Below are 20,139 nucleotides of genomic sequence, written 5' to 3'. Positions count from 1 at the left end.
TTCTTAGGGCTCTCTCTCTTTACCTCCTCTTTCCTCTCTCTCCTCTCAGAAAATAAAGTACATAATTGTACCTTTAGGGGTACAATGGCTTGTCACTGGGGCTGTAACCTCAAAGGTACAGCTTTTGTACCCTTGTGACAAAACTTTTATTTCCTTTATTTCAAGGCTTTCAAGGCTACTCAAATATATTGATAAGTTTACATTCATTCTCAAGGTCTAACAAATATGTGAAATGATAGATATTGATACCTTATGACATGGAAAATAAAATATTGTGATAATATTTTTAAGCCATATCGGCCAGCCCCATGCTCTATAGGAACCACAATTCATTTTTTGAGTAGGTATATACATTCGCTTATTGTTAGGGTCCAGATCACCATGTTGAGGTTTATTCTGCAATTAACCAGCTGACTGTGAGTTATCCTGTTTTTATACACTAGTATTTACCACAGAAAGGACATGAAATATCGATTTGAATTGATTTTTTTATTATTATTATTATTATTATGTGAGAAAAAACATGAAAGCAACAGTTATGAAGGAAACAGGGTGCCAGGGCCAACGTCAATTATACAGTTTAGTGTCAGTGTAGACACAGTAGACTAATCAAAATCAAGTATTCCAAAGAACAGTGTAATAATTAACAATACATAAATGAAAAAGTGATAATAGGTAATATATTTTATATCAATTTATTGATCTTTTTTGTTTTTATTCAGTATTCCACAATATTCTCAAATGCAAAATCTGACACATGCCATTATAAAAGACAGTAAACCAGTCCAGTTAGTAAACTTGCAATATTCCTTGTCAAAAAGCTTAAGTGGCAGAGAAGTAAGTGGCACAACATCAAATAAAGGCAAAAAAAAAAGGATTTAGAAACTGCTAAAGTCCACAAGTGTGTTATTATAAGGAATATTACTGTTGACTGTTGCTGGCCCTGTTCATCATACATCATCCACATTTCCACTCCTTCCACACATACACAGGCAGAATAACATACAGCAACCTCCTAAGAAGACAATGCCCAGCAATATGTAGACCAATGTGGTGGTCCAGAAAGCAAATAGGTACAGTGTCTTATTGCAATAATCGGTCCTACTGCTAATGTCGTAATTAGGCTGGTAAATAGAGTAGATCCATACATTACCTGTAGGGGAGACAAGGGTAAAGAGGGTGATATGAAGCACTTCACTGGGTAAATAAAAAAAACTGGAACTGGATAGTACTTTTGACAAATCTGTTTAATAAATGTGATATATAATGTGATCTTGTGATATATAAATGTGATCACATGATATATAAAGATATACATGGTCTTTGACCCGTGCATCGTTGGTCTGCACTTAGTCTGCACTTTTCTGCACATTCCATGTTGAAATACCCTTGTGGCCAAGAAATCAGCCTTATTATACTAAAGAGTGGTCTCTTATGCTCACCAAGGCTGCATTTATTTAATCAAAAAAAATACAGTAAAAATGGTAATATTGCAAAATATTTGCAAAATTAAAAAGAACCGTTTTCTATTTTAATACATTTTAAAATGTAATTTATTCCTGCGATAGTAAAGCTGAATTTTCAGCAGTCATTTCTCCAGATCCTTCAGACATCGTTCTAATACACTAATATGGTGCTCAGATAATGTAAGCTAATCCACTGGTGGCAAGTTTGAAGAACCCATGTGCAGTATTTCATAGAAGAAAAACGTGAACAAAATCAAATTATACAAAGACTTGGAACTATAAACTTAAACATGAACAGAAAACTCACCAACAGAGGTTACCGGAAACAATACTAGACAAAGTAACCTGGCAAACATGAGGGCTTAAATGCAGAAGGACTCATGACTAAACAAGACACATGTGAACATAATCAAGACAATTACTGCGTCCCAATTCACCTACTTATACTTCGCCCTAAAAGTATGTACTCTTTTTGTGAAGAAAAAGTACATACTTGTGAGTGTATAGCAAAAGAGTAGGCAAGCTTTGGGATATACTACTTAGTCATCTTTTCCGGACAGCTCTGTTGCTTAGTTATGTGCATCCTGTCAATTTACGGTGCCCTGTCAATCATCTTGTCACAGTTAAAATCCTCCATTCAATCTAATTTAATTTCCAACCGTTTCGGAGAGAAATGTTGTAGAGTAGACTAGATCTGCCAGTCATGAGGCTTTTAATGCGGAGACTCCTCATGTGTTTAAAATTTGATGCATTTTTTTTTAAAAATTATGTATTTAAAAGTTAATGGCTAAACGTATCTTTACAAAAGTTCACAATGCTGCTGCAGATGAAATATAATGTGGACAACATTGAATAAACACATTTTCATCAGGTTAGATACTGATAATTAAATCACCAAAAATTGTATTTAGTCTTTAATTCAATTAATCACTAAAAAAGTATCCAGATCAGATGGTGGACCTGCGCCTGGACCCATCCACAACACATCCCTGAGGTGCCAGCCTCATCAGCCCTGTGAAGGCCTCATCAGCACTGATCCTCAACAAACTCATCTCCATACCGGCGTGATGACTCTGACTTCCAACTAGATGGAACTGGATAATATTCTGAATTTTCTGATCCAATCTGACTTCTGACCTGTAATGCTGCCTGAATCATAATCATACACTGTTCGCTCGTTGGCCAGAGGAGAACTGGCCCCCGACTGAGCCTGGTTTCTTCCAAGTTTTTTTTTCTCCATTCTGTCACCTTGATGGAGTTTTGGTTCCTTACCACTGTTGCCTTGGCTTTTGGCTTGCTTAGTTGGGGACATTTAATATTCAACAATATTACTGATCTGCCTTACTTGAGGTGGATGATGATGCAATTTTCTTCAAGAAACAAACTTTGTTGTATTATTTTCATGTTATCACTGTGAAGCTGCTTTGATATAGCCTGACAAGCCTGGGAACACACCATTGGCAGGGCTCAATCCGAGGGGCGGGATAAACTGTGCAATAGGATAGCGCTACAACCAACCAGAGCATTTTCCCACCAGCGGAGCTAATTGATAGATTCAACTTTTGCCGTATCCGGTCGGCAAAACTCAGAACACATCTTCCTTTTTTAAGAATGACTTCAGTGCCGTTCTTTGTTCTTTTCTCAAAGAAAAGCTTAACTCCAAGTCCTCCAGAGTCGCAGCCAAAGCTGATTCAAAAGACCACTGTTCGCCAGCAGCAGCAGCCATTCTTTTTTTTCCAAGTAGCAGGGAATTCACGTATATTATTTATAATATATATTATAAATATATATTATTTATATACACTCACCTAAAGGATTATTAGGAACACCATACTAATACTGCGTTTTACTGATGAAGATGGCGCCGTTGAGGATGGCTGCCGTTTCTCACGCTCCAAACCAACTTTGTCGTTTTATTGTTTTATTAGTACTAGTGTTTTTTTATCTAGCCACATCTGATAGTGTTTTATTAACCTATGACAGACAGCAACTACTGGACATTAAAACTGCTCTGGAAGTTACATTATCGTCTAGAACGTCTAGTTCAGCAAACTCCTCGGAATATCCATTGATGTGCTTACCTGTATAATCACCTGGAATACGACGCAAACGAAGGAAGCGGGGGAAGCGTGGTGGTGTTCTGATTCGTCTGCGGCTGCGGAAAAATCATGCTCCCCTCCCGAGCATTCTCCTGGCGAACGTCCAGTCATTAGACAACAAGCTGGACGAGTTAAGGTCCAGGTTAACTTTCCAGAGGGACATCAAGAACTGTAACGTCCTGGTTTTCATTGAGACCTGGCTGGAACCCTCAATTCCGGATGCGGCTATTGCTCCGGGCGGGCTATCTGTCCATCGGCAGGATCGAAAAGCAGAGTCCGGTAAGAGCAGGGGGGGTGGTGTTTGCTTTATGGTAAACAACCTCTGGTGTTCGGATGTGGACTGTATTTCTAAAGGATGCTCTCCTAATTTGGAGTATATTACGATCAAATGTCGTCCTTACTATTTACCCCGCGAGTTTACATCAGTGATCTTGACAGCTGTGTACATTCCCCCGCGAGCTGATGACAGGTCTGCGCTTGACGAACTTTTTCGTGTTATCGATAGGCTTGAATGTTTACATCCGGATGCTGCCTTTATTATTGCGGGTGACTTCAACGGTGTGAATCCGAAGAAAGTACTACCTAAGTTCAAAAGGCATGTTAACTTTCCGACGCGAGGTGATAATACACTGGACAATGTTTACTCTCCTTTTACGCATGGATACAAGGCCCTCCCCCGTCCCGCTTTCGGCAAATCAGATCATGTGTCGATACTGTTGCTTCCTGCATACATACAGAAGCTTAAACAACAACAGCCTGTGACGAGGTCCACTCAGCGCTGGACGGCTGAATCAGAAGCTGAACTTCGTCATTGTTTCCTCACCACGGACTGGAATATGTTCAGGGAATCATCTAGGGGAAACATTGACGAATACACAGAGACTGTGACCAGTTTTATTGGCAAATGCATTGAAGATATTGTACCACGTACAACCTCAAGATCATTTCCCAATCAAAAACCTTGGGTCAATAGGGAAATACGTACTATGCTAAAGGCACGGTCTACAGCATTTAATTCAGGCAACATGGATAAGTACAGGGAATCACAACGCAATTTAAGGAAGGCCATTAAGAGTGCAAAAAAACAATACAGAACAAAAATAGAATCTCTCTCTCTCTATCAGGGCTCCAACACCAGAAACATGTGGAGTGGTCTGAGAGCCATTACGGACTATAAAGGGAACACAGATAGTGTGGTGGAGGCGTCAACCTGTCTCCCAGAGGAACTCAACACCTTTTTCTCACGGTTTGAAACCAACATTGATGGCACGGTCACTGAATGGGAACAGGGCGGGTGCCCCCTCCAAGTAAACAGGGCAGATGTATGTAAACAACTTAAAAGGATTAACATTCGTAAAGCTGCTGGACCGGACAATATTCCTGGCCGCGCTCTCAAAGTATGTGCTGACCAACTGGCTGATGTATTTACTGACATATTCAATCTTTCGCTACTCCAGTCAGTGGTCCCCATCTGCTTTAAAAAATCTATCATTGTCCCTGTTCCTAAAAAGTCCAAGGTACTTTGCTTGAATGATTACCGCCCTGTAGCACTAACGTCGACCATCGTGAAGTGCTTCGAGCAGTTAATCAAAGCCTACATTATTGACTCTATGCCTGCGACTCTGGACCCGTACCAGTTTGCTTATAGACCTAATAGATCTACAGAGGATGCCATCTCTCTGTCACTTCACTCTGCTCTCTCTCATCTGGCATGGACGCAAGAATACTGTCCAATTTTTACAGATGTACTATTGAGAGTATTCTGACCGGATGTGTCACTGCATGGCACGGCAGCTGTACCTCTCACGATCGTAAGGCACTACAGAGGGTTATTAAAACAGCAGAGCGCATAACCGGGACTGACCTGCCATCCATGCAGAATCTTCATAACGAGAGGTGCAGGAGGAGAACAAAAAGGATAATTTCTGATCCTTGTCACCCGGGCCATCGATTGTTCAGCAAGCTGCCATCGGGCAGGAGGCTCAGAAGCATCCAGACCAAGACCAACAGGTTCAGGGATAGCTTCTTCCCCCTGGCCGTTAGGCTATATAACTCGTAATATACTGCACCAGATATAGACTGTCTTTTATATAATCTATTATTATTATATTTATCTTACTGTTAGTATATTTATTTATTTATTATGTGGATGTGGTAGGATGTTTTATTCCAGATAGGTTTTAAATTTTATCAGTGTATGGCAATGTTGGGTGGGGGTGGGATCTAAGCATTTCATTACATAACTTGTTATTGTAATGACAAATAAACTACCTTGAACCTTGAACCCCCTTTCGCCTTCAGAACTGCCTTAATTCTACGTGGCATTGATTCAACAAGGTGCTGAAAGCATTCTTTAGAAATGTTGGCCCATATTGATAGGATAGCATCTTGCAGTTGATGGAGATTTGTGGGATGCACATCCAGGGCACGAAGCTCCCGTTCCACCACATCCCAAAGATGCTCTACTGGGTTGAGATCTGGTGACTGTGGGGGCCATTTTAGTACAGTGAACTCATTGTCATATTCAAGAAACCAATTTGAAATGATTCGAGCTTTGTGACATGGTGCATTATCCTGCTGGAAGTAGCCATCAGAGGATGGGTACATGGTGGTCATAAAGGGATGGACATGGTCAGAAACAATGCTCAGGTAGGCCGTGGCATTTAAACGATGCCCAATTGGCACTAAGGGGCCTAAAGTGTGCCAAGAAAACATCCCCCACACCATTACACCACCACCACCAGCCTGCACAGTGGTAACAAGGCATGATGGATCCATGTTCTCATTCTGTTTACGCCAAATTCTGACTCTACCATCTGAATGTCTCAACAGAAATCGAGACTCATCAGACCAGGCATCATTTTTCCAGTCTTCAACTGTCCAATTTTGGTGAGCTCGTGCAAATTGTAGCCTCTTTTTCCTATTTGTAGTGGAGATGAGTGGTACCCGGTGGGGTCTTCTGCTGTTGTAGCCCATCCGCCTCAAGGTTGTGCGTCTTCTATCAGCTTGAATCAGTCGGCCCATTCTCCTCTGACCTCTAGCATCAACAAGGCATTTTCGCCCACAGGACTGCTGCATACTGGATGTTTTTCCCTTTTCACACCATTCTTTGTAAACCCTAGAAATGGTTGTGCGTGAAAATCCCAGTAACTGAGCAGATTGTGAAATACTCAGACCGGCCCGTCTGGCACCAACAACCATGCCACGCTCAAAATTGCTTAAATCAACTTTCTTTCCCATTCTGACATTCAGTTTGGAGTTCAGGAGATTGTCTTGACCAGGACCACACCCCTAAATGCATTGAAGCAACTGCCATGTGATTGGTTGATTAGATAATTGCATTAATGAGAAATTGAACAGGTGTTCCTAATAATCCTTTAGGTGAGTGTATATAGATTTATATACATATATCTATATATATCTATATGTGTATATATATATATAAACTTTTTTAAATTGTAATAATATTTCACAATATTACGTATTTTTGATTAAATAAATGCAGCCTTGCTGAGCATAAGAAACTTCTTTCAAAAACATAAAACATTTTTTATGTCTCTAAACATTTGACAGGTTCTGCATATTATGTATTATAAAGTTAGTTATATAAATTTTATACTAAATGTAATATAAACAGATATATGTTGTAAAACATATGTGCAATTTTCACAGTTTTTTATCGGTTTTAATTAATCGTTCACATAAAAATATAATAATAATAATAATAATAATAATATTAAAAAACAACAACAGAGCAATTCTTTATTGTGATTTCAATCATAACATTATTTGGCAATCTCTAAAAAACGAATGATTTTTTATCGACTAATCAAAGCCAATATTCACTTGCATATCGTCTTCAATATTAACACTTTTTTGTACCCTGTACACTGGTTCAAAATAGAGTTGTAATAGCTACATAATCTGAATTTCACATTAATAAAAAAGTTAATAAAACACAAACACATTATATCTTACCAGCAATGAACCAGCAGAAGAGGAAAAGGGACACCAGTGAATTCCAGGCAGTACAGAGACTACTCAGAGGAGTTTGAGTGCCATCTTCTGGCTCCTGAGTGCATGGAAGGCAGGACAGCAAACCGAGGACCAATGCAAACACACCTGACACCAGCAGATAAATGGGAATATAGGGCTGCTTTGGACAGTCTTGCAGATGTATTGCACCTGTAAAAAAGAAGTGAGTTGATAGGCTTTTTTATATGCCCAAAATTAACTAATGTTTAGAAAGACCTAGAATAATAAATACATACCAATTGACACCTGAGCGATGGGCAGGACAGTCACAAAGAGTTTGGAGATTACTGTGAAACAATTAAATCAGTTAATTCAATCATTTTGTTCACACATTTCTCAGTTTTATAATAGTTACTCTAGTTTTATCTATACTTGAACAAGGTTTACGCATAATATTTGTGTTTGTATATCCTACAATGAATGCTCTGACAGTTATAGGGAGCTACATAGCTAAAGCATTTTCCAAGGAGAATCACAATTAATAACAATTTAATGAAGCATCACATCAACATATTACACTCACACACACAGAACAACAGAGTAATTGGGAATACTTAGAACAGGTGTGCTGAGTTTGGGAGGTCTGCGAATATTCTGCAATAAGCTTCTGTCTTCCATCGTCTTTACTTCACTCTGGCCTGACAGAAAAAGGAAAAAGAAAGATTAACAGAAATATATATATATATTTTGCAGAGGAAATTTTGCAGAGGAAACTGTGGGCAGATTGACTAAAGCGACAGTGGATATAAAAAGTCTATGCACCAGAGCTGGATTTTGTGATGTAAAAAATTTAAACTAGGATCAATCATATCAGAAATTGTGCACGTTAGATGTAAAAATTAGGCTACAACCTTTGAAATGCCACTAAAAAAAACAAAGTCACAAGTTAAAAAAAAAAAAAAAAGTAAAAAGTTCAAATAAAAGACCATGTATATCTTTCATCACATGATCAAAGAATCTAGACTTACCCAAAAAGTGCTTTACACAATTAGGGGTGCACCGAAAATTTTCGGCCGAAATGGCATTATCGGTTTCGGACCGAAATAAAAAAAAAACTGCAGAAAACGTTTAACCGAAAATGAATGTCACCCGCCCCTCCCATCCGTGCGCAAGCGCTTAGGTTTCACTCACGGTCGAGCTGTTATCACGCGTCTGCCTATCAAAGATTAAGCATGTCAAAGGGCTGTCACTTACTGCACAATCGATCGGACCAACCAACACAAGTTTCAAAAACAAAAATACTAGGGAATCGATTTTAACGGCCTTCTCTCGGAGCGCGTCCAGCTCGTCACTACAGTATACGCTCGCAGCGAACGCGCGTCACACAGCAACTGCAGGTTCTGACACACACACACACACAGCCTATTTCTGCATAATATGTAGCCTTCAGTAATGCTTTTCATTGATGTTATGGCAGTCCACATTGCTGACTTGTGCGCCCTCTTTACGGTCGTCCTAATGCCTGTTTAGTTGTCCGTGGATTTGCCTATATTTGGCGTTGAAAACGGATCAACGCCAAATATAGGCAATTTACTAACGATTCAATGAACACTTAGCCTATGTCTCAAAAATCGAACAGGATTTATTTTTCACAAAAGTGACAGCCCTATACGAGAGGACACCAAAGTTGCAATATGTAACATTTGTTCTGCAAAAATCTCCAAAATTGTGGATTTTTTTGCACAACTTTTAAAAAACTATTTTATTTGATGGAACATAAAACTTGAAGAATAATATTATTTGGTATTATTATTTATATTTATTGTTAAAAAATATTTTATGTTTTGTTATGTAACTGTTAATAAAATTTGATTATTATATTGTGATTTTTCATTTCAGATCCATTAAATTCAAGCAGTATATATACGTTTTTAAAAGAAGCCATTTTCGGCTTCAGTTTCTAAAATTTAGCATCCTAAATTTTCGGTTTCGGTTTCGGCCCAGAATTTTCATTTCGGTGCATCACTAGACACAATAGAACTAACAGTCATATGATTAGCAAATCATTACAAACCAATCACCGGATCAGTATAACCAATCACAGTGAAGAAGACTTGAGTGACATTGATTTTTACTGAACTGTAAGATTTATATACATGTATCTTTCAGTTCAGAGAGTCTCTTTTGGTTGTTGAGACCAGTGAGCTCCCGGCCGTGAATAAAACTTTTATTCCTGAAAAGAGCAACTTGGGAGTTGTGTCTGGTATATGCTGCGCAGTGGATGAACAGATTTTGTGTGAAAATAAATAATAAAAGTGGTTTACTTTGTTTAAAAATCTTATAAATGTATGAGGTGGCAAGGTGGCAATTTCTCACCAGAATGGGGCAAAAGGCACACATTATTTATACAAATACTTCAGCTAAAATAATGTTTTTAAATAGGTCTAAATTAATTGTTGTTCAAAACAGTCACTTTAGCCACATTTGTAGGATTCTGTTTTTTGTGTTTATTTTGATAAATAAAATAATTCACTTTTGTTCAATAAACATACTGTCATTAAAATGTTAATATAAAAATATTTTTCAAACATACAGAAACAAAATTATTTTTAAAAGTAAAGATTCTGAAAGCATTGAAGGAGATTTCATAATAAATGTAATACATATCATGATATGATTAATATCAATTTTTAAATATGATGGTTTCATTATAAATGATGATTATGTCTAAGGTGGACACCAAACTTGATTATTGATATTTACCATCTGAATCTAACCATGTCATGTCAACAAATGGAAAAGTCAGCCAGCTATTTCTTATTAAGCCCTGCAAGCTTAATAAACAAATTACAGCTGGTCCAAAACGCAGCAGCTCGAGTTCTTACCAGAACCAGGAAGTATGACCATATTACCCCAGTTCTGTCAACACTGCATTGGCTCCCTACTAAACATCGTATACATTTTAAAATATTGCTGATTACTTACAAAGCACTAAATGGTTTAGTTCCGCAGTACTTGAGCAAGCTCTTAACGCATTATAGTCCTTCACGTCTATTGCGATCTCAAAATTCCAGGCAGTTGATAATACCTAGAATATCAAAATCAACTGCTGGCGGTAGATCCTTTTCCTTATTTAGCACCAAAACTTTGGAACAGTCTTCCTAACATTGTCCGGGAAGCAGACACACTCTGTCAGTTCAAAGCTAGGCTAAAAACACATCTCTTTGGCCTAGCATACACATAACACATTATAGACTTTTTTAATTCAATGTTAGGCTGCATAGATTAGGTCAGCCGGAACCGGGAACACTTCCCATAAATAAGAAGAATGGCGTCTACGCTAATATTAGTTTCTCTGTTTATCCCAAGGTTTACTGCAGTCCGCCAGATCCAGACTGTATCCAGATCTGATGAAGGACCTGCGCCTGGACGCGACGACAGCGCAGTCCTGAAATGTCAACTAGTATCTCCCCTGTGAAGGCCTCCCTACCCTCCCTTTACCTCTCTACAGATAAAACGTTGTCGGGATAATTCCGGTTCGCGTGCCTACGCGGAAGCGATAAAAATTCTGTATTTTAAAGGTTCTGTTCTTCGTGATCCCATGTTTCAAACTTTAGTTAGTGTGTAATGTTGTTGTTAGAGTATAAATAATATCTGTAAAATTATAAAGCTCAAAGTTCAATGTCAATCGAGATATTTTATTTAACAGAAGTCGCCTACATCGAACGGCCCGTTTGGACTACATCCCTCTACTTCCTTCTTTAATGACGTCAGTAGAACAGTTTTTTGACTAACCTCCGCCCACAGGAATGCTCCCTCAACTCTACCGAAATTCGTTTATGTACTTGCGCACTTCTTATAACTTACTGTGTTTACTCAGCTCTTACGGTGATTTTCTGAAGTAAAACTGACGCTTCATCTTTTGTGTGATGTACAATAAACTTTATTAAACTCATCAGTATATGTTTGATCATCATTCGGACCTGGTACGAAACAGCAGACTTGTAGGCTATTAATAAATAATGGATACATACAAGCAGATGACAAATACGTTATAATAACCGTAATTAAACTACTAAACTATACCTGTTCCATCTCTATACAGCACTCTGACTCTGTAGGCATTATTGTCCGACTCGAAATGAACACCGTTACTGAGAGTTTCTGATATTATCATCATTCCGTGAGATGAAATTGTCCTGAGAGACTGAGCGCGAGCTCATGAAGCTCCGCCCCCTGGGTCGTCCAGCAGGATGGGACTTACCCCAAAGGTACTACTGTATAATGTAGTATTGTATTGGTACTGTAGTATTATATTATATTATATTATATTATATTATATTATATTATATTGACAAAAAAAAACCTTTTTGCACATTTAAATTATGAAAAATATTCAATAACTTCACTGTGACACTGTACTTTCACCAAATTAGTTCACACATACTCTCCTGCTGGTCATACTACAACACTTAGTTTGATAAATTGTATAATTTTAAATAATTTTTTATTAAAAAATTATTATGAAAAGAAAATCAATAACTTATTCAATAACTTTACAATGTTATACAGTGTAATGCCATCAAATTCAGTAAGCAATTATCACGCAAAAGCTATGGTTAGTTGCCTACCAACATAATTTGTGGAAAGAACAGGCCTACTTATTTTTATGTGCTATTACTTGTCAAACTAAGTGTTGTATAACCAGCAGGGTATATATAGGCTATATATATATATAAAAAGTTTTACAATTGATCTAACAGACACAATCACCAGTCAAAATAATGCAATAAGGTCTCCAGGACTGTAGCCTAAAACAAAGGCCAAATATTGAAGAAATATTAACATAGCTAGTTAAGTAAACTACAAACAAACAAACAAACAAACGAAAGAAGAATGCAACTGAACCAGCTGGGGCCGGTTGCATAAACTGCTAAGCCTGGTCTTAAAAGTTAGTCATCAATTTTTTGCTTTAAGACATAACTTTTTTAAGTCATAAAAACGTAGATTGGTCTAATTTGATACCGAAAAGTAAGACGGATTACCCCAAACTAACTGCTAGTTGTTTGTCTAGCCTAGTTCTTAATACACAGTCTCAACACAATTGCTATGTTCATGCAACTGGCCCCTCAGCAGGGTGTACGGACTGATAATTTTGTGGTGGTACATCGCGAGTTTTTTCGCGAGTGAAATCTTTAAACAGCGAGTCTTTCTGTTGTAATAACTTTGAAGGCATCTTGTGTGAACGCGGAAATGGCAACTTAATCTTGCGCCCGAATCAAAATTGTACGTGTTTTATAACACTGAAGTGGGTTCAAATGCCCAGCTTCCTTACTTTTTCTTGTCCCAAAACACCGTTCGAACACTTTTGTGGCTGAAAAACAATTGTGTGTTCAGCAGGGACAACCTTCAGCAAAGTTAAGAGAAATACTTCAGCTACTTACCAAAGCTAGAAAAACTCCTGAATCAGTGGTTGTTATCTATAAGAGACAAAGTGAAAGCGGAAACTGACCTTACTATCTAGTACTGGCAGCCGTCATCGGAGGAGGGACCGTTCAGTTTGCGCTCATTTGAAAAGCATCGAACACAACACACGCTACACACCTTCATGAAGCTTCGAAACCTTTATGAATCTTTTGTTTCGAATCAGTGGTTCGGACTCGGAGCGTGCATGTACTCACGTGATTTCAGTAAACGAGGCTTCGTTACGTCATAACTGTTTCGAAACTTTTCGAAATTTAGATGGTTCCTCTTCATCTTGTTAAAGATATTTCTCATGTCTTTGCTCCCATAAGCAATTTTTTTTAAAGCTTTGCGGTCTGCAGCCTAATTCTAAATTGCGGGGCTACTGGAAATTTTATAATAGGCCTAATGTATTAAAGGAAATTCAATGAGAGTACTGTTAACCTTGCAAAATAATTATTTACTGACATACATAATGGTTACAAAGAAAAATGGGAATATTTCAAATACAAGATTAGACTAATTGCTATTACAAGAAGTAAAGCATTGAAAGCCAATAGACATTTGTCGGTTAAATGAGTTATTATTGAAAAGGAACATCTCAGAAGAAGAAACAATTTGCAAATTAATAAACTTTATTCAGAATTAGCCAAGATAATTTGGTTTATAAGATCTAGAGCCAAGTGGGTAGAAAAATGTGAAAAAAATTCTAGCTATTTCTTTGCCCTTGGAGAAAGAATCGGAAAGAAAAAAGCTCTTACTGCCCATATTGACGTAATATTGAGTAATTTGTAAAGATCCTATTCAAATTACTAAATTTGTTTAAAAAAAATTATAGTGACATTTATTCTTCTAATTTCGATATTAATAGTTGTGATAAATTTATTGACAAAATACAGCGCTTTATCCCTGCCATTAATTATTATGATAAATCTTATTAAGAATTGGATATAAATTGTGATGAAGTTTGGAAAGTACTTCATTCAATATAAAAAGGAAAATCTTTGGGCATCGATGGCCTTACCATAGAATTTTACACTCATTTTTGGGATATTATTAAATGCCCTTTACTTAATACAAAGAATGCATCACTCAGAGAGAGATGACAGTAACCATGAAACAAGGGATTATTTCCCTCATTCCTAAACCCAACAAAGCTACTCTTTCTATTGACAATTGGCACCCTATTATGCTTCTTATTGTAGATTATAAAATTCTGGTTTTGGTTTATGCCAATAGATTAAAATATTATTTCTGAAATACAATCTGTTTTTTTAAAAGGCCGTCATATTTCCAACAATATAAGATTGGTCCTGGATTTGTTGGATTATGCAGTTCCCTTTCGAGAGGTCTCTCGTATAGCATAAGGCTAGCTTACACTATGGGAAAACTCCTTTTCTCGAGAATATTGAAGCCAAATCTTTAAAACGCAGTGCAGCTGCACAGCACACAGATGAACGACGAGTATGGTCATTGGCTGTGCTGCGGCAACTGCACGAACCTATGGCGAGGCGGCTCAGACGCGCGAACCAATCAGGACACTTCGCGCCCTGGCATGTCAGAGCCTGCCAGAATGGGCGTGGCCTAAGGCTATAAAGCACCCATTCTCTGCCAAGGACCTCAGGTTTAATCGACTGAAGCGATCCCCTGATCAAAGCACAGAGCACAGCGGGTTACGCAATACTCGTTTCCTCATCTCAAGGAACCGAGGTTACGTTAGTAACTGAGACGTTCCATTTTGAGAGGTCTCTCGTATCGCTTAAGGCTAGCTTTCACTTTTCTAAAAGAGAAATTTCCAGGCGTTGTTTCAAATGCCTCGCACTAAGTGCGCCTCGTGCAGAGGCCCTCTCGTCGGTGGAGACCGTCACATTCTTTGCGCTTCCTGTCTGGGCCGTGATCACACGGAAGCTGCACTCACCAAGGGCGGCTGCCCTGAGTGCGACATGATGGATCTCTCCGCCCTGCGGGCTCGACTGGCCGTTTTCGCCGCCGCCGACCCCGCGCTTCCCGCTCTCTCTCTCCCTTTGCTCGAGCCGCACAAAAAGAAGCGCCGTTCACAAAGGATGCCAGAGTGGATGGAGACGAGCAAGCATATGCCGGCCCAGTCCCCGCGTGCTGTGCTCTCTCCTGAGGAAACCCCCTTGCCGGTCCTGTTCACGCAGGCGGACCAGCGCCCCTCTCTGCTAGTGGCAGGTCTCGTCTCTTTTGGGGCATCGGACAAGGATGAAGAGAGGAATGACAGCCTTTGCATCGCTGCATCCGACTGTGATGAGTGGACAGGCTCCGTTTTCGGCCCCGCACCGTCAACACAAACCAGTGCGAGAACGGGCTTCGATGCAGAGTTTCTCCGTGTGCTGACCAGGGCCGTTGAAGACCTCAGGCTCAAGTGGTCTTCGCCCAAGGAGCCCACGCGCAGCAGGCTGGATGAGTGGGTCCTGCAGGGGCGCTGACAGGCCCCTCAGCAGAGACCCGCCCCCTTCTTCCCAGAAGTGCAGCAACGAGCTGACTAAGTCGTGGAAAGCGCCGCACTCAGCTCGCTTAAAGCCTTCCTTCTCCTCGACGCTCTACTCTGTGGACGGCGCGACGGAGAAAGGCTACGAGGCAATTCCTCCCCTCGAGGAGGCGGTAGCCGCTCACCTCTGCCCGCCCACTGCTACAGGATGGAAGGCCAAAGCGTCACATCCATCAAAGCCTTGCCGCGCCACTTCAGCTCTCGCTGGCCACACACAGTGTTCGAATTGAGGGGGGGCTGGGGGGTCCGGGACCCCCCATAAGCATCAAGGGACCCCCCATAAGGCCCCAAAAAATTACCTCGGGGGGTCCCCTGGTTTTTTATTAAAACTAAAATAATAGAAACATAATTTATTAGATAATATATATATATTTTTAATCAAAGTATTGCGCTGCCGCTCCCATTAGAAAGTAATTCAAATTAGATTTGTGTCTGAAAAGACGCTCAAGTGCGCCACACGCTGTTTTCGGAAGGAATTTACAGACTGTTGAATTTATAAACAGATACATTTTATTTATCGTGCCATTTATACGCCAAAAATAGTTTTTTTTTTTGTTGTTGTTTTTTTTTCGTGTAAATGACTGCACTGCAAACCCCTTGGGTAGGATTAGGGGTGTGGAGTACGTGCGTATTACACGCCATAAAGTGCGTATCATATGCACGCAAAAACTATTTTTGGCGAATAAATGGTACGAAAAATAAATTTTGTGCTATAGATAAGCACTTTCACGAGAGTCTGGCAGAGTGGATCCTCATTTTCACCTCACGATGACGGTAAGATAATATTTCTTTCTTTTATGATTGTTTGGTAATTTACTGATCTGAATAGAATTTCAACATTAACGCTTGTCCGGGACACGTGCGTGTGTTTTTTAGGGGACAAGTGAAAGAGAATTGTACTTGCCCAACCGGACAAATGCCCTGATTAAAACAATTTTCAATATAAAAAAAATAAAGTAAGAAATAACGTAGGCTACTCGGTTACTAACGTAACCTCAGTTCCCTGAGAGTAGGGAAAGAGTATAGAGAGTAAAAATTAGGGAAAGAAATGTTCTTTATAAAGCTAAAAAAATTATTCTGATAAGAGTGTTTTCCAACAGTGATGTAATGAAACATTGACAATTTAAGTTTGAAGGGAGTAAAGCCTCTGTTTAGGCTGTAAATGTAATTTTGACAAAAGAAGAACTTTTATTTTAAATAAATCTTTACTTAAAAGTATAAAGCCTACTTCAGTGTGATATTTTATTATATTATCATGCTTAACAACTGAGAATTTGAATAATTGAAATGTGATGATCAGATGCAGATATCTAAATCAGAGAATATCATATAGGTTCGGGAGGTTGGCGGGTGGATTATTTATTTTTAACAGCAGATTCGGGGGACTCAAAGTGCACCAGATTAATGAATTTATCTTTAAAATGTACAAAATTTTCTTCCGGGGGGGCATGCCCCCGGACCCCCCTACAGGTACCGAGCTCAACCCACAAAAATACTGTGGGAAACACAGTAGGCTATATGATGGTCTACGAAAAATACACATTTTATTATCTTATTAAAATTTTTGCACCTATGCCTCATTTTGAGACAGGAAAGTTAATGCTCAGCTGCAAAAACATGTTCTGAAACACTAAAAGTTAAGTAAATGAAATTATAGTATTATATGAAATAAATAACTGAAAATATGTATATTATTACGCTTTTTGGGGGGGGCCCACCAAGAGCTTTGACACAATTCGAACACTGGCGCACATATGCCGCCGCTGGCCAAGCTGCTTCGGCACTTCACATGGCTGTCCTCCAGGTGTTTCAGGCTAAACTTCTCTGCTCAATGGACAAGTCTGGACCTGAACCGGAGGCTTTCAGGGACCTGCGCAGCGCCACAGACCTGGCCCTGCGAGCCACAAAATCCTATTTGTATGCACCCTTACACATAAACACTGCCAACAATGTATTTACTCTCCCCCCAGCCAGCGCAGGAGAGATAATAAATGTAGATTGTGTGCCCACTGTAAAGTACGCACCCCTACACATAAAAACTGTTCCCACATCAGTTTCCTCCCCAGCTTGCGCTGGAGATGTGATAAAGGGTGTGCCCGTTGTAAAGCGCGTGCCCCTGCACATGAGCGCTGTTCACACAGCATTAAAAGCACAAGACGGCTGGACGGCCAGGTCCCTATCTCACAGCGGCCCGTCTCCAGTCTTCATTCAACCCCTAGCTATGCGGGCCAAGGCCTAGGAGGCTATCCCCGGTATATCAGAATGGGTGTTGAACATAATAAAACGAGGCTACTCGCTACAGTTTGCTCACAGACCCCCGCACTTTTCAGCCGTGGTCGAAATGACATTGAGAAAGAACGTTGCCCACGTTCTTCGCTCCGAAGTGTCGAAACTGTTAGAAAAGGGAGCTGTCGAACCAGTTCCCCTTTCACAAAGCGAGTCGGGCTTTTACAATCGCTACTTCCTCATCCCAAAGAAGGATGGTGGCCTCAGGCCCATCCTAGACCTAGACCCCTGAACAAAGTGCTGATGACGCATCCATTCAGGATGCTGACAACCAAGCAGATCCTCGCGCAAATTTGCCCGGGGGATTGGTTTTTCTCAGTGGATCTGAAAGATGCTTATTTTCACATCCAAATATCGCCTCATCACAGGCCATTCCTGAGATTCGCCTTCGAGGGGCAGGCTTACCAGTACACAGTACTACCGTTCGGCCTATCGCTAGCACCTCGTACATTTACAAAGTGTATGGATGCAGCACCTACCCCCCTGAGACAGCGTGCGAATGTTAAACTACCTCGACGATTGGCTGATTATAGCCCAATCGGAGGCACAGTTGATAACTCAGATCCTGGCTCCTCAGCCATCTAAAATGCCTTGGTCTCAGGATCAACGCTTCCAAGAGCACACTATCTCCCAGCCAGAGTATCTCTTTCCTGGGTACAGTGATAGACTGTAGCGCACCTTACACCAGAGCACGCGCTCACCATTCAACGCCTAGCGGCATCTTTCAGAGCGGGCACTCGCTCTCCTCTCAAAAGATTTCAGAGGATGTTGGGTCTCATGGCCTCAGCATCATCAGTACTCCAGCTAGGACTACTGCACATGCGTCCTCTTCAGTGCTGGCTAAAACCCAGTGTACCAGCTCACGTGTGGCGATCTGGCCACTTACTAATCAGAGCGATTCACGGCTGCATCAAAGCCTTGACTCCCTGGAAAGCGGCCGACTGGTATCAGTCTGTCGTGAGTATGGGTGTGGTTTCAAAGAGAAAAGTGATCTCGACAGATGCCTCCAACCTAGGTTGGGGGGCCCTTTACGAGGGCAGGCATGTCTCTGGCCTATGGTCGAGCCCAGAGAAGCGCCTACATGTAAACTGTCTAGAGATGAGAGCGGTTGACCTCTTCGCCTCAGAAGACAACGCTCGTTGCCGAACATTTTTCTCAAAGAGCAAGGACGCGCTTGCCCATGACTGGCCGAGCCATCCGCTATATGAATTTCCTTCGGTCACGATGCTACCACAGGTCATCGAACGGATCAGGGAAAGCAAGTGTGCAGTGCTACTAATAGCCCCTCCCTGGAAGACCCAGTTATGGTTCTCTGAGTTGACACAACTGCTGGAAACAGCTCTCACAACAGACCTGGATCTCCTCACACAGACGAACGGAAAAATCTGGCATCCCAGTCCCGACTTGTGGGTCCTTCATGTATGGCCCCTCAACGGGTACACGGGTGTCTCACGGATCAGAGAAAGCAAGTGTGCAGTGCTACTAATATCCCCTCTCTGGAAGACCCAGTTATGGTTCTCCGAGTTGACACAACTGCTGGAAACAGCCCTCACAACAGACCTGGATCTCCTCACACAGGCGAACGGGAAAATCTGGCATCCCTGTCCCGACTTGTGGGTCCTTCATGTATGGCCCCTCAACTGGTACGCGGGTGTCTCCCGGATAGGGTGCTAAAAACCATCACTTTTATCCTGAAATACTGTATGTCCAGTAAAGCTGGACATTTGTTTTATGATTGCCCTATATCCAAACAATTCTGGTCTGACCTTGGTTCTTACATATTTGATTCTGCCAGTGTGACACATTCTTTCAGCTTAAAAGACATTATTTTTTTATTATAATGACGATAAAAATAAACCCCTAGAGTACATTATTCATTTCTTTATTATATGGAAAATTCTTCATTCATAAACAAGTTTACAAATTATATTCTGTCCTTGTAATGATACTCCTCTGAAAGCAAGGTTGAAGAGAACCAAAGTGCAGTTTATTTACAAAACGTAATCAAACATAAAATGAACACACGCGAACAGTGGTGACACAAACAATACTTGATAAAGACACATGACAAACATGAGGGCTTAAATACACAAGACTAATGACTAGACAAGGGACACCTGTGAACAATGAAAGAACCAATGACACCATGACAACACAGATCACATGACTAGAACAGGGGATCACATGACAGACATGAAACAAGAACATGAAACAAAACCAAAACATGACATCCTATCCTTATTTTGACAATGAATTAATCTCACCTATTAAATCTCTTTGTTATATAAATAATAAAAAATCCCTAAGATTTATTAAATATTATGAAGAAATATTTAAA

The 20,139-nt window shown here is 40.2% G+C and overlaps 1 protein-coding gene across 2 annotated transcripts; it reads right to left on the bottom strand.

Annotated features, from left to right (window-relative positions):
* Positions 1 to 474: 474 nt before the first annotated feature.
* Positions 475 to 13,174, bottom strand: LOC311083443 (transmembrane protein 272-like). 2 transcript variants are annotated; one of them, XM_084114968.1, is made up of 5 exons: positions 13,053 to 13,174; positions 8,155 to 8,238; positions 7,837 to 7,887; positions 7,544 to 7,750; positions 475 to 1,153 (listed from the first exon to the last, which is right to left on the bottom strand). In XM_084114968.1, the coding sequence occupies exons 2-5, from the start codon at positions 8,216 to 8,218 to the stop codon at positions 951 to 953; spliced, it is 525 nt and encodes a 174-aa protein (XP_083971094.1). In that variant the 5' UTR covers positions 8,219 to 8,238; positions 13,053 to 13,174; the 3' UTR covers positions 475 to 950. The 2 variants fall into 2 exon arrangements, with proteins under 2 accessions (XP_083971094.1, XP_083971093.1); XM_084114967.1 differs by having other exon boundaries at positions 12,985 to 13,081.
* Positions 13,175 to 20,139: the final 6,965 nt, after the last annotated feature.

This window comes from Abramis brama, assembly GCF_963993115.1.
Source record: "Abramis brama genome assembly, chromosome: 5".
In the NCBI taxonomy this organism is placed as follows: domain Eukaryota; kingdom Metazoa; phylum Chordata; class Actinopteri; order Cypriniformes; family Leuciscidae; genus Abramis; species Abramis brama.
This window is presented reverse-complemented; position numbering and strand designations above follow the sequence as displayed.

Bases quoted from the DNA above. Each gene is read 5' to 3' on its own strand.
- LOC311083443 (XM_084114968.1), bottom strand. From the start codon at position 8,218: ATGGAAGACAGAAGCTTATTGCAGAATATTCGCAGACCTCCCAAACTC. The intron at 7,751-7,836 runs GTATGTATTTAT...TCTTTTTTACAG, and splicing joins CATCGCTCAGGTGTCAATTG to GTGCAATACATCTGCAAGAC. The intron at 1,154-7,543 runs GTAAGATATAAT...TCTCCCCTACAG, and splicing joins CTTCTGCTGGTTCATTGCTG to GTAATGTATGGATCTACTCT.